This window comes from Giraffa tippelskirchi, chromosome 14 (genome assembly GCF_054371585.1).
Source record: "Giraffa tippelskirchi isolate mGirTip1 chromosome 14, T2T-mGirTip1v1.2.pri, whole genome shotgun sequence".
NCBI classification, from domain to species: Eukaryota; Metazoa; Chordata; class Mammalia; order Artiodactyla; family Giraffidae; genus Giraffa; species Giraffa tippelskirchi.
Window position 1 is genome coordinate 10,030,001 of NC_137288.1, and position 12,916 is coordinate 10,042,916.

At 55.6% G+C, this 12,916-nt stretch overlaps 2 protein-coding genes and 1 long non-coding RNA gene across 3 annotated transcripts in view; 1 reads left to right on the forward strand and 2 right to left on the reverse strand.

The window, feature by feature from the left end:
- LOC145534150 (uncharacterized) overlaps nt 1-12,916 on the forward strand; it is a 694,441-nt gene that overhangs the window by 654,675 nt on the left and 26,850 nt on the right. Inside the window, exon 87 of the long non-coding RNA XR_014074276.1 lies at nt 6,917-7,028. This is a non-coding gene — a long non-coding RNA (uncharacterized LOC145534150). The remainder of the gene's footprint in view (nt 1-6,916; nt 7,029-12,916) is intronic.
- LOC145533890 (uncharacterized) lies at nt 1,417-6,490 on the reverse strand. The gene is made up of 3 exons (XM_081561235.1): nt 3,034-6,490; nt 2,322-2,634; nt 1,417-2,069 (listed from the first exon to the last, which is right to left on the reverse strand). The coding sequence occupies exons 1-3, from the start codon at nt 3,268-3,270 to the stop codon at nt 1,441-1,443; spliced, it is 1,179 nt and encodes a 392-aa protein (XP_081417361.1). The 5' UTR covers nt 3,271-6,490; the 3' UTR covers nt 1,417-1,440.
- LOC145533910 (uncharacterized) lies at nt 9,061-11,348 on the reverse strand. The gene is made up of 3 exons (XM_081561258.1): nt 10,678-11,348; nt 9,966-10,278; nt 9,061-9,713 (listed from the first exon to the last, which is right to left on the reverse strand). The coding sequence occupies exons 1-3, from the start codon at nt 10,912-10,914 to the stop codon at nt 9,085-9,087; spliced, it is 1,179 nt and encodes a 392-aa protein (XP_081417384.1). The 5' UTR covers nt 10,915-11,348; the 3' UTR covers nt 9,061-9,084.

Genomic DNA, 12,916 nt, shown 5'->3' on the forward strand with positions numbered 1-12,916 from the left:
CACTGTGGACGAGCTGCCATCTGCAGCTACTACCACAGCGGCCAAGGGCTTTAGCTCCCGACTACCTCCCTTCCTTTGGAACTTGGGGGCCCTCTACTCCCCACTTGCACACCACAGACCTTTGCTGAGGATTGTGGGGACCCTCACTCAGTTTGCAGTACGTTGTAGCCATCCCTGTCCTCTCTATACCTCCCTTGAAACTCAGCTTGTGAGCTCCTTTGGAGCAGCGTGGCCCACCTGGCTGCAACGGAAGAGACACAGCTGACAGTGAAACAACAGCTTAGATCTGAGACCCGGAAAGCTCTGTCAGAAGGGACCTCCCTCTTCACACCGTAGAGGCTGTAGGAGGCGCCAGGCTTTCGAACCAGTGCTGGGGCCAAAATGACTCCACAGCTGTTTTCCTTCCTGGGGAGGGTTCTGGCTCGAGTGGGAATGGCTCAAGTCTCCTAAGGTTCTGCAAGCCCACTGTGTGCAGATTCACGGTACACAGAGAGGAGAAGGTGGAGTCCTGCCCTGTAGGTGGTCACAGCTCACGGATGAGCCAGGCAGGCAGGCAGGCAGGGCATGAGAACACCTGAGCTGCCTTCATGAGTGAATGGTGTGGGGGCAGAGGAAGAGAAGCCGGTCTGCTCCCTCGTGTGGTGCCCCGGGCAGGTTGTCCCCAGAGGAAACCCTTACGACGGTGAGGACTATCACTGCTGTTTCCCAAGGGGTTCCGTCGGTGCGTGTCTTCCCCGGAGCGGTCAGGCCGTCTCTCAAGTACACGGGCCATGGGCATTGCCTCTCCTTGGAACTTCCCATGTGTTTCTCTTTTTTATGGAACAGTGATTTTCTAGAGGGGTTCTGGGCCACAAGGATGTTGGGTCATTTTCTAGCCTTCTGTCATGAAGAACGCTTTCCTGGGTGTTGGGGTGGTTTGTTGTTCCAGCTCCCTTTCTTGGCTTCTTTTGGGAGCTGGTGCAACAAGACGAGCTCAGCCTCTGCCTTCTGGCTGAGATGTCACCCTTGACACAGCAATGCCTGCCTGGAGATAATGATGGCAGTTGCCAAAAGGGCTTCGTTTGGCACATGGTATCTTGAAAGGACGTACACCGTCCTTTCAGATATCAAAGGCTAGTTCAAATGACATACAAATGAGAACTCTCCAATGGAGTCTTACAGTAGTTGGAGAGTCCAAAAAACACTCCGTCAGTCATTTCACTGAGAGTCATTGATTGGGGACACCAAGAATATAGGAAGGAATGCACAAAGAAAGGATGAAATTGTGTTCAGGATCGGGGGAAGGGATGAACAGGGCGTGCTTGCCTTGAATCCAGGCTTTGTTGGGGGGTGGGGCATAAAGATCAAACGGGTCTGAAACTACAAAGTGGTGATGGTAACACAGTATCACCAGAGTTACACAACAGTGTTCCCAAATTGCAACAATGATGAAAAAGTTTACTAATCCCAACTTAACCAACAAAAGTACAGGAAACCATACAAAAAATAAAACATCACCAGAAAGGTGGAAACAAAGCAAATGCAAAGCAGTTCAGGGGAAAGGAACTCCATGTCCCCTGGGGGCAGACCGAGTTGCCAGCGTCCACGGTGAGCAGACGGGGATGGAGGCTGCAGAGCCGACCGCTCCCCTGGACGTGGTGTTTCCGGCAAGGGCTCTGGGTGTCTGTCCAGAGCGGGGGCTCGTTCTCCCTGCAGGGGTGGGTGAGTCATCGTGGGCGTCTGGGTGTTGCGCGGGAGCCAGGGCAGGCTCTCCCTGCCGAGGCGGTGACTCCTCCTCTGCCTCGGGTTCTCCTGCCAGAGCCCGAGCAGGTAGAGGTGCACGTGGAGGTGGAGGTTCTGGCTGAGGGGGTGGGACATCAGTGCCTGGGGCTGGGGGTCCTGCAGGCATGGAGATCCGATCTGCCCGGTGTGCTGGCCAGTACCCAGCTGGCCTGGTGTCTCTGCGAGGGCAAGTCTCGGTTCTCCATCTGCCCTCGGTGGATCCCTGGGTCCTGCACCTGGAGCCAGCACCTCTGTAGGGACAGGTCTGGGAAGCGGAGCCTGGTTCCAGTTGGAGGCCAGTGCTAGAGCTGGGGGAGAAGCAAAGTTTGCCCACAGGCCAGCCTTGGCATGTGCGTCTCCCGGGACAGAAAGCTTCCAAGAGATTCCCAAAGAATACCCAGCGTCGGATGTCTTTTGGGACTGAAGTGTGCAAGATGGGGGGCGGGGGGTGTGAGGCCAGCGCTTGCTGCAGGCCCAGCAGCAGCTTTCGGGGACTCGTCCCTGTGTAGCTCAGCACCCCCTCCCCACACACTCCCGTGCACCAGCCCCAGCGTCCTCACCTCTGTGCTCTGGCGTGCTGGGCTCCAGGTCCTCCTGCTGCCTCAGAGGCCGGGGTTCTCGGGACTCTGGGTCGGAGCCGGGTGTGCTGAGCTCCGTGGCAGCCTCAGACTGGGCCGCCGGGTGTATCCTGGGCGGTGTCTCGGCAGCAGGCCTTCCCCGCCTCCGCTTCTCCCCCGGTGGGGCTGATGCCTCCGTGGGCACGCTCACCTGGAGCCTGCACTGGGCCTCACGGGCGGGGGGGTGGTGCTCCGACCCCTCCCTCCGGGAGGTGGATGGGGTGTCCCCGTCCTCGGCCTCATCACGTGGGAAGCTCTGCAACGACAGTGACCGTCAGCCAGCCATGCTAGGAGTTTTCCGAGCTGGGCCTGGGCAGTGGAGCCGCTGCTTCTGCCTGCTCGAACTTCTCTTCCCAGAAGGGTCAGAGACGTGTGTCTGCTCAGATCCCCACCCGGGAGGAAAGAGACCCACCTGAGGGTGTGAGGTCCGCCTGGGCGGCCGCCGCTGCCCGCACTCTCCCCATCCCGCCCAGCCTGCTCTCCCCTGGGGTGTGGACACAACTTGTCCGCAGGCTTCTGACCCCACATCCGCCTGGGCTTCCTTGAGGGAGACACACCCCAAGAAACCCGCATCCACACACACAGGCAAAGGACCCGCTGTTTCCGGGTGGCATGGGAGAGGCGGCCTGGTCCGTCCTGGGGCTCCCCGTGTTACCTTTCTGTTTCTCCGGGCAAAGGGCCAGAGGCCTCTCGGGGGTGTCCTGAGCCAACGTCGACAGGGTGCCCGCGCACACTGCCTGTGAGCACTCCTGAGGCCCCGGCCTCTGGGCAGGGGCAAACAGCAGAACATCCTGGCAGCCAGTGAACTGGCTGGGGGCTCCTCTCCGCTCTGGAGGCCTGGATACCCGGGCTGCGGGTTCTGTTGGGTTCTGTTGCCGGCAGGTGACATCATCTCCTGGGGTTCGTGCTGAGGTCCCTTCCCCAAAACTTCCCAAGGGAATCTCTGGGTTTCTGACTGCTCGACCACCCCCCTTAGGCCATGTGCAGGCACAGTGACACCCACACAGCCCAGCCCACAGCCCTGGGGAGGCCTGGGTTCAGCCAGGGCCTGAGCTCCGAGGACCCCACTGCTCTCAGACCAGGCTCCTTCTTCTCATAAGTGGTGTGGCCCTGGACAAGCATATGCCCCTCAGGGTTGCCCCAGTCTCTCCATCTGCAGAGTGGTGGTCATTCTCCCATCTGCTTCCTAGGTCTGTCGGCCTACGAGCAGCTCCATGCCTTTCCACCTGGGGCCGATATCACGTGGAGCTTGTGCGCTGAGACTTCAGAAAGAAAGATTCCATCCAGGGCTGACACAGCACAGAATGGGGCAGAACGAGGCCTGGATGTGCCGTGGTACCCAGGAAAAGGCACTCCCCCTCCTGACTGTTTTGAGACCCCGCATCCAAGTTGGAGGACCGAAAGGAAGACTCGAAGGTCCCCCTCTCTTATAGAAAAGAGTAGCCAACTTTCTGCTCCTCTGTTTCCATTGAGATTCTGTTCAAGTGTCCCAGCTCGGCTTCTGCGGGTGGCTGAGCTTCTAGTGGCTCCCTGCGTTCTTGTCTTTTCCTCTCCAAACCTTCCGTCCTTTTCCCCCTTCTGGGGTGGAAGGGCGCTGTCATTGCTTCTACCTTCGAGGCAGATTGAGGAAAAGTCTGGACCGTCGACTCCTTTCCTCTCTTTGGTTCCGTGTCTCTCTCTGGCTGTGTCCCTCTCTTTTCCTTTCTCAGTTCCGTCTGTGTCTTCCTCTTTCTCTCTCGTGTGTGGATGGATGGATGCTAGGGATGCACATGTATATGATTAGATGAGGGTTATGTTTTAGGGATAGGTTAGAGGGAGAGAAAGGCTTTAGGTCGGAGTTGGTCATGGGGGAAGGGTCAAGGGTGGTGGTGGTGTTGTTTCTTGGAATCTGAGTGCTGTGCATTCTTCGTCTCTTTCCATATGAACCCCTTCTCAGATACACCACTTGCAAGGAGTCTCTCATGTTCTGTTTCCTATCTTTTGCATTTGTGAATGCTTAGCTTCTCTGTTGTGAAGAGGTTCCATTGGATGGAAACCCATGGGTGTACTTCGTGTACCTCTTTGCCTTACTTGAAGAGACCCATTTCGACCTCCGCCCAGCAAATGGCAAGGAGACTCTGATGTTAAGGAGCCTTTGACCTACGCTTCTTTCTAGCTATCTCATGACATCAGTCTTTAGGGTGAGGTTTTCCCCCTATATTGAGGTGGTATGAGATCAAAACCAATAGCGTTCTTCAGATGTAGCTGTCTGGTTTTCCCATGGACATTGATTGAAGAGGCTTTCTTGTTCCCATTTGGATATTCTCCCCTTCTGTGTCAGAGATGAGTTGACCATGGATGCTGGGGTTTGTTTCTGGACCCTCCACTTTATTCCATCGATCTGGATCTGTGTGTGTTGTTGTATTCCCAATAGCATACTGTCCTGCTGCTGCTGCTGCGGCTAAGTCACTTCAGTCGTGTCTGACTCTGCGTGACCCCATGGCCTGCAGCCTACCAGGCTCCTCCGTCCAGGACGTTTTCCAGGCAAGAGTACTGGAGTGGGTCGCCATTGCCTTCTCCGATACTCTCCTGAGGATCCTAGTTTGGTCGTCTAATTTCCTTTCACACAACCTTGGATGTCCGTATCGGGGCTTTTTCGTCGGATTGTATTGACAGTTTAGGCTCTTTTCTGTCTCCGTACCCCTTTTGCAATTCTTTGTTCGGTGCGAAAATGCATTGGCATTTTGGGAGGAATAGCATCGAAGCTGTGGATTGCCTTGTGGGGCTGTGACATCATTTTCCCAATAGGAATTCTTTCCAGCCCTGAGCACAGCTTCTCTTTCCAGTGATTGGTGTGGGCTTGATCTTCCTTCTTCCATCTCTCGCCGTTTTGTGAGAACAGGTCCATCCTTCCCTTCTGGGTTAGATGGACTGGTGGGTATCACTTCAGTGAATGGCATTGTCAGTGGGGGTGATAATTCCCTTCTCGTTGGAAGACTTTGCTGTGAGTATTAGAAATGCAAGTGACTTCTCTTCCCCTTCCTCCCTGTCCATCTCTCAGAGCCACCGGGAAACAGAGGCCTCATCCACGGTCACACAGGCCTGAGGGGGTGCAACTAGACTGTTGTTTCTTCAGGCCCTCAGTGCTGGACATCATCCGGGATCCTCTGTGTGTGTCTTCCTCAGTCTGGTGTCCCTTCAGACCTTTCCCTAGTTTTCACAGGCTTGTTGTGTTGGTGTTCTTTGTCTGTTTGGAGACACATCCTTGATAAGCTTTGTGTTTCCACTCATTCGTCTCGCGATGTATGACCTGTCTTTTGCTTTTGTCATGAGGTCTTTCCCACAGTAGATATCTTTGATTTTGCAAAGTCCACTGTATTCTCTGGGTTTTTTTATTTGTGGACTGGCTTTTAGTTTTGTGTGTGAAGACTCAAAGCACGTGTCCGGTTTCTGCTCATTGTTCTTCGAGATTTGTGACAAGTTTTCATGGCAAGTTTGTCTAGGGATAACTGGAAGTGAACTCGGTGTAAGGTGTCAAGTCTCCATCTCCATTCCTGTCATCCCCTGCAGTTTCCAATTCCCTGTTCCTGAGTGGTTTTAGAGACCTTGTGGGGAGTTTGGTTGCATTGGAGTTTGCATTTCCACCTTGATTCGATTCACACTGTTCTGCCCTCAGGGACACTGTCAAGGGGGAGTGAGGAGCAGCCTGCACTTCCAGCAGTGACCACACGGTGGGGCGAGTGCTGCTCTCCCCTCAGGGAGCCCCAGGCCACAGGCATCCCAGTGAGGAGCCAGCTCTGTGCTCAGCTGAAAGGAGTTAGTCTCTCAGGAGCCTCTGAGCCCTTGCCTTTGGATCACCCAGGGTGGGCATTTACTGGGACAGAAAAAATTGCCCTGAATTCCATGGACGGAAGAGCCTGGCTGTGTAGAGTTCGTGAGTTGCCGCGAATCAGACACAACTGAGGACACAAAAATTCTATAGCTTAAAACACTTTTTGGGGTTGGGGGGGAGTGAAAGGGGGGGATGTGGGTTTTTTTGTCTTATATAATAGCCAAGGGAAATCTAGTTTAAACCTAAATTCACATAGACGGGAAAGGTATAGCTCTCCGTCACCCTATTAAAAAAAAAAAAAAAAAAACTACTAAACTTTTCTGAAAGTTTATTTAGTAGCTTCCTTGAGCAGTTCATTGTGAAGCATTTTTTTTTTTTTCTGTGACATTGGCCTCATTAAAAAGCACGGTTTGCCTTTACTGGATAATTCTGTTCATTGGTTTCTTAGGGAACCTTGGTAATATTTGAGTTTCCTGGGGAGTATGGTCCCATGACCTGGCCCTGGCCAATCGGTGCGTTCCACCTCCCTGGCCACTGTGATTGGCTCCGGGCTGGGGCAGTGCCCAATCGGGGCCCAGGGCCGGGCCTCCCGTTGGAAGCCAGGGGAAGACGAGCTGTCGTCCTGCTGGGGTAGGGGAAGGGGTGGGGCCGGGGGAGGTCAGGCTCCAGCAGTGGGAGGGGCGTGAGGCCCGCCTGCGGCAGTTGGTGACCTTCCTGCTCCCCTCAGGGCAGAGCCGCCGGCCTGAGAATGAGGGCGCTGCTGAGCCCAGGGCCTGGGATGGCCCGTTGCTGCTGTGGTCCCAGAGCTCCACCCGAGACCTGAGGGAAGCCGTCTGCCCGTGAGTCCTCTCCCGCTTGTCTGTCAGCTTGTTTGAACCATGCTGGGTTTTCTGCCCAGCTGGCTAAGGGGAGTCCCTGGAAATGCAAGGGTGTGGGTTTTGGCAGACTTCAGGGAAGACATGCCAGATGAGCCTGGGAGACTCCAGCTTAATCTGGATTCAGGAGATATCTCTTCGGGCCAGCTAGTAATTGTAGGATAAGCCTAATGAGTCTTCACAGGATGAAGAGAGTAACGTGCCAAGGTAGCAATCGATGTCCTCATTCGAGAGGATGAAGCTGGTGCTCAGAGAAGGGGGGAACTTGGCCACAGCAAGGAGGTGTGCACCCAGACAGAACCCCCAGATCCGGCCACTGGAGCTCAGGGAGGCCACTGGTGTGGCTTGTCCCTGTGGCAGGGGCCGAGGCACGCAGCCCACCCTGATTCCTGCGGGGGCCTGACTTGGGAAGTGCCATCTGGTAGCTTTGAGACTCACCAAACCAAATTGCACTGGAGAGAGGAGGGACACCTTCCTTCATCCACCCCCCACCCCCGCCGGATTCCCACATACCCTGACCCCTTTCTCCCGATTTCGGAGCCATTTCCAGAGTCCCGCTCATATGACCTCATTCGAAGTGCACTGTGGACGAGCTGCCATCTGCAGCTACTACCACAGCGGCCAAGGGCTTTAGCTCCCGACTACCTCCCTTCCTTTGGAACTTGGGGGCCCTCTACTCCCCACTTGCACACCACAGACCTTTGCTGAGGATTGTGGGGACCCTCACTCAGTTTGCAGTACGTTGTAGCCATCCCTGTCCTCTCTATACCTCCCTTGAAACTCAGCTTGTGAGCTCCTTTGGAGCAGCGTGGCCCACCTGGCTGCAACGGAAGAGACACAGCTGACAGTGAAACAACAGCTTAGATCTGAGACCCGGAAAGCTCTGTCAGAAGGGACCTCCCTCTTCACACCGTAGAGGCTGTAGGAGGCGCCAGGCTTTCGAACCAGTGCTGGGGCCAAAATGACTCCACAGCTGTTTTCCTTCCTGGGGAGGGTTCTGGCTCGAGTGGGAATGGCTCAAGTCTCCTAAGGTTCTGCAAGCCCACTGTGTGCAGATTCACGGTACACAGAGAGGAGAAGGTGGAGTCCTGCCCTGTAGGTGGTCACAGCTCACGGATGAGCCAGGCAGGCAGGCAGGCAGGGCATGAGAACACCTGAGCTGCCTTCATGAGTGAATGGTGTGGGGGCAGAGGAAGAGAAGCCGGTCTGCTCCCTCGTGTGGTGCCCCGGGCAGGTTGTCCCCAGAGGAAACCCTTACGACGGTGAGGACTATCACTGCTGTTTCCCAAGGGGTTCCGTCGGTGCGTGTCTTCCCCGGAGCGGTCAGGCCGTCTCTCAAGTACACGGGCCATGGGCATTGCCTCTCCTTGGAACTTCCCATGTGTTTCTCTTTTTTATGGAACAGTGATTTTCTAGAGGGGTTCTGGGCCACAAGGATGTTGGGTCATTTTCTAGCCTTCTGTCATGAAGAACGCTTTCCTGGGTGTTGGGGTGGTTTGTTGTTCCAGCTCCCTTTCTTGGCTTCTTTTGGGAGCTGGTGCAACAAGACGAGCTCAGCCTCTGCCTTCTGGCTGAGATGTCACCCTTGACACAGCAATGCCTGCCTGGAGATAATGATGGCAGTTGCCAAAAGGGCTTCGTTTGGCACATGGTATCTTGAAAGGACGTACACCGTCCTTTCAGATATCAAAGGCTAGTTCAAATGACATACAAATGAGAACTCTCCAATGGAGTCTTACAGTAGTTGGAGAGTCCAAAAAACACTCCGTCAGTCATTTCACTGAGAGTCATTGATTGGGGACACCAAGAATATAGGAAGGAATGCACAAAGAAAGGATGAAATTGTGTTCAGGATCGGGGGAAGGGATGAACAGGGCGTGCTTGCCTTGAATCCAGGCTTTGTTGGGGGGTGGGGCATAAAGATCAAACGGGTCTGAAACTACAAAGTGGTGATGGTAACACAGTATCACCAGAGTTACACAACAGTGTTCCCAAATTGCAACAATGATGAAAAAGTTTACTAATCCCAACTTAACCAACAAAAGTACAGGAAACCATACAAAAAATAAAACATCACCAGAAAGGTGGAAACAAAGCAAATGCAAAGCAGTTCAGGGGAAAGGAACTCCATGTCCCCTGGGGGCAGACCGAGTTGCCAGCGTCCACGGTGAGCAGACGGGGATGGAGGCTGCAGAGCCGACCGCTCCCCTGGACGTGGTGTTTCCGGCAAGGGCTCTGGGTGTCTGTCCAGAGCGGGGGCTCGTTCTCCCTGCAGGGGTGGGTGAGTCATCGTGGGCGTCTGGGTGTTGCGCGGGAGCCAGGGCAGGCTCTCCCTGCCGAGGCGGTGACTCCTCCTCTGCCTCGGGTTCTCCTGCCAGAGCCCGAGCAGGTAGAGGTGCACGTGGAGGTGGAGGTTCTGGCTGAGGGGGTGGGACATCAGTGCCTGGGGCTGGGGGTCCTGCAGGCATGGAGATCCGATCTGCCCGGTGTGCTGGCCAGTACCCAGCTGGCCTGGTGTCTCTGCGAGGGCAAGTCTCGGTTCTCCATCTGCCCTCGGTGGATCCCTGGGTCCTGCACCTGGAGCCAGCACCTCTGTAGGGACAGGTCTGGGAAGCGGAGCCTGGTTCCAGTTGGAGGCCAGTGCTAGAGCTGGGGGAGAAGCAAAGTTTGCCCACAGGCCAGCCTTGGCATGTGCGTCTCCCGGGACAGAAAGCTTCCAAGAGATTCCCAAAGAATACCCAGCGTCGGATGTCTTTTGGGACTGAAGTGTGCAAGATGGGGGGCGGGGGGTGTGAGGCCAGCGCTTGCTGCAGGCCCAGCAGCAGCTTTCGGGGACTCGTCCCTGTGTAGCTCAGCACCCCCTCCCCACACACTCCCGTGCACCAGCCCCAGCGTCCTCACCTCTGTGCTCTGGCGTGCTGGGCTCCAGGTCCTCCTGCTGCCTCAGAGGCCGGGGTTCTCGGGACTCTGGGTCGGAGCCGGGTGTGCTGAGCTCCGTGGCAGCCTCAGACTGGGCCGCCGGGTGTATCCTGGGCGGTGTCTCGGCAGCAGGCCTTCCCCGCCTCCGCTTCTCCCCCGGTGGGGCTGATGCCTCCGTGGGCACGCTCACCTGGAGCCTGCACTGGGCCTCACGGGCGGGGGGGTGGTGCTCCGACCCCTCCCTCCGGGAGGTGGATGGGGTGTCCCCGTCCTCGGCCTCATCACGTGGGAAGCTCTGCAACGACAGTGACCGTCAGCCAGCCATGCTAGGAGTTTTCCGAGCTGGGCCTGGGCAGTGGAGCCGCTGCTTCTGCCTGCTCGAACTTCTCTTCCCAGAAGGGTCAGAGACGTGTGTCTGCTCAGATCCCCACCCGGGAGGAAAGAGACCCACCTGAGGGTGTGAGGTCCGCCTGGGCGGCCGCCGCTGCCCGCACTCTCCCCATCCCGCCCAGCCTGCTCTCCCCTGGGGTGTGGACACAACTTGTCCGCAGGCTTCTGACCCCACATCCGCCTGGGCTTCCTTGAGGGAGACACACCCCAAGAAACCCGCATCCACACACACAGGCAAAGGACCCGCTGTTTCCGGGTGGCATGGGAGAGGCGGCCTGGTCCGTCCTGGGGCTCCCCGTGTTACCTTTCTGTTTCTCCGGGCAAAGGGCCAGAGGCCTCTCGGGGGTGTCCTGAGCCAACGTCGACAGGGTGCCCGCGCACACTGCCTGTGAGCACTCCTGAGGCCCCGGCCTCTGGGCAGGGGCAAACAGCAGAACATCCTGGCAGCCAGTGAACTGGCTGGGGGCTCCTCTCCGCTCTGGAGGCCTGGATACCCGGGCTGCGGGTTCTGTTGGGTTCTGTTGCCGGCAGGTGACATCATCTCCTGGGGTTCGTGCTGAGGTCCCTTCCCCAAAACTTCCCAAGGGAATCTCTGGGTTTCTGACTGCTCGACCACCCCCCTTAGGCCATGTGCAGGCACAGTGACACCCACACAGCCCAGCCCACAGCCCTGGGGAGGCCTGGGTTCAGCCAGGGCCTGAGCTCCGAGGACCCCACTGCTCTCAGACCAGGCTCCTTCTTCTCATAAGTGGTGTGGCCCTGGACAAGCATATGCCCCTCAGGGTTGCCCCAGTCTCTCCATCTGCAGAGTGGTGGTCATTCTCCCATCTGCTTCCTAGGTCTGTCGGCCTACGAGCAGCTCCATGCCTTTCCACCTGGGGCCGATATCACGTGGAGCTTGTGCGCTGAGACTTCAGAAAGAAAGATTCCATCCAGGGCTGACACAGCACAGAATGGGGCAGAACGAGGCCTGGATGTGCCGTGGTACCCAGGAAAAGGCACTCCCCCTCCTGACTGTTTTGAGACCCCGCATCCAAGTTGGAGGACCGAAAGGAAGACTCGAAGGTCTCCCTCTCTTATAGAAAAGAGTAGCCAACTTTCTGCTCCTCTGTTTCCATTGAGATTCTGTTCAAGTGTCCCAGCTCGGCTTCTGCGGGTGGCTGAGCTTCTAATGGCTCCCTGCGTTCTTGTCTTTTCCTCTCCAAACCTTCCGTCCTTTTCCCCCTCCTGGGGTGGAAGGGCGCTGTCATTGCTTCTACCTTCGAGGCAGATTGAGGAAAAGTCTGGACCGTCGACTCCTTTCCTCTCTTTGGTTCCGTGTCTCTCTCTGGCTGTGTCCCTCTCTTTTCCTTTCTCAGTTCCGTCTGTGTCTTCCTCTTTCTCTCTCGTGTGTGGATGGATGGATGCTAGGGATGCACATGTATATGATTAGATGAGGGTTATGTTTTAGGGATAGGTTAGAGGGAGAGAAAGGCTTTAGGTCGGAGTTGGTCATGGGGGAAGGGTCAAGGGTGGTGGTGGTGTTGTTTCTTGGAATCTGAGTGCTGTGCATTCTTCGTCTCTTTCCATATGAACCCCTTCTCAGATACACCACTTGCAAGGAGTCTCTCATGTTCTGTTTCCTATCTTTTGCATTTGTGAATGCTTAGCTTCTCTGTTGTGAAGAGGTTCCATTGGATGGAAACCCATGGGTGTACTTCGTGTACCTCTTTGCCTTACTTGAAGAGACCCATTTCGACCTCCGCCCAGCAAATGGCAAGGAGACTCTGATGTTAAGGAGCCTTTGACCTACGCTTCTTTCTAGCTATCTCATGACATCAGTCTTTAGGGTGAGGTTTTCCCCCTATATTGAGGTGGTATGAGATCAAAACCAATAGCGTTCTTCAGATGTAGCTGTCTGGTTTTCCCATGGACATTGATTGAAGAGGCTTTCTTGTTCCCATTTGGATATTCTCCCCTTCTGTGTCAGAGATGAGTTGACCATGGATGCTGGGGTTTGTTTCTGGACCCTCCACTTTATTCCATCGATCTGGATCTGTGTGTGTTGTTGTATTCCCAATAGCATACTGTCCTGCTGCTGCTGCTGCGGCTAAGTCACTTCAGTCGTGTCTGACTCTGCGTGACCCCATGGCCTGCAGCCTACCAGGCTCCTCCGTCCAGGACGTTTTCCAGGCAAGAGTACTGGAGTGGGTCGCCATTGCCTTCTCCGATACTCTCCTGAGGATCCTAGTTTGGTCGTCTAATTTCCTTTCACACAACCTTGGATGTCCGTATCGGGGCTTTTTCGTCGGATTGTATTGACAGTTTAGGCTCTTTTCTGTCTCCGTACCCCTTTTGCAATTCTTTGTTCGGTGCGAAAATGCATTGGCATTTTGGGAGGAATAGCATCGAAGCTGTGGATTGCCTTGTGGGGCTGTGACATCATTTTCCCAATAGGAATTCTTTCCAGCCCTGAGCACAGCTTCTCTTTCCAGTGATTGGTGTGGGCTTGATCTTCCTTCTTCCATCTCTCGCCGTTTTGTGAGAACAGGTCCATCCTTCCC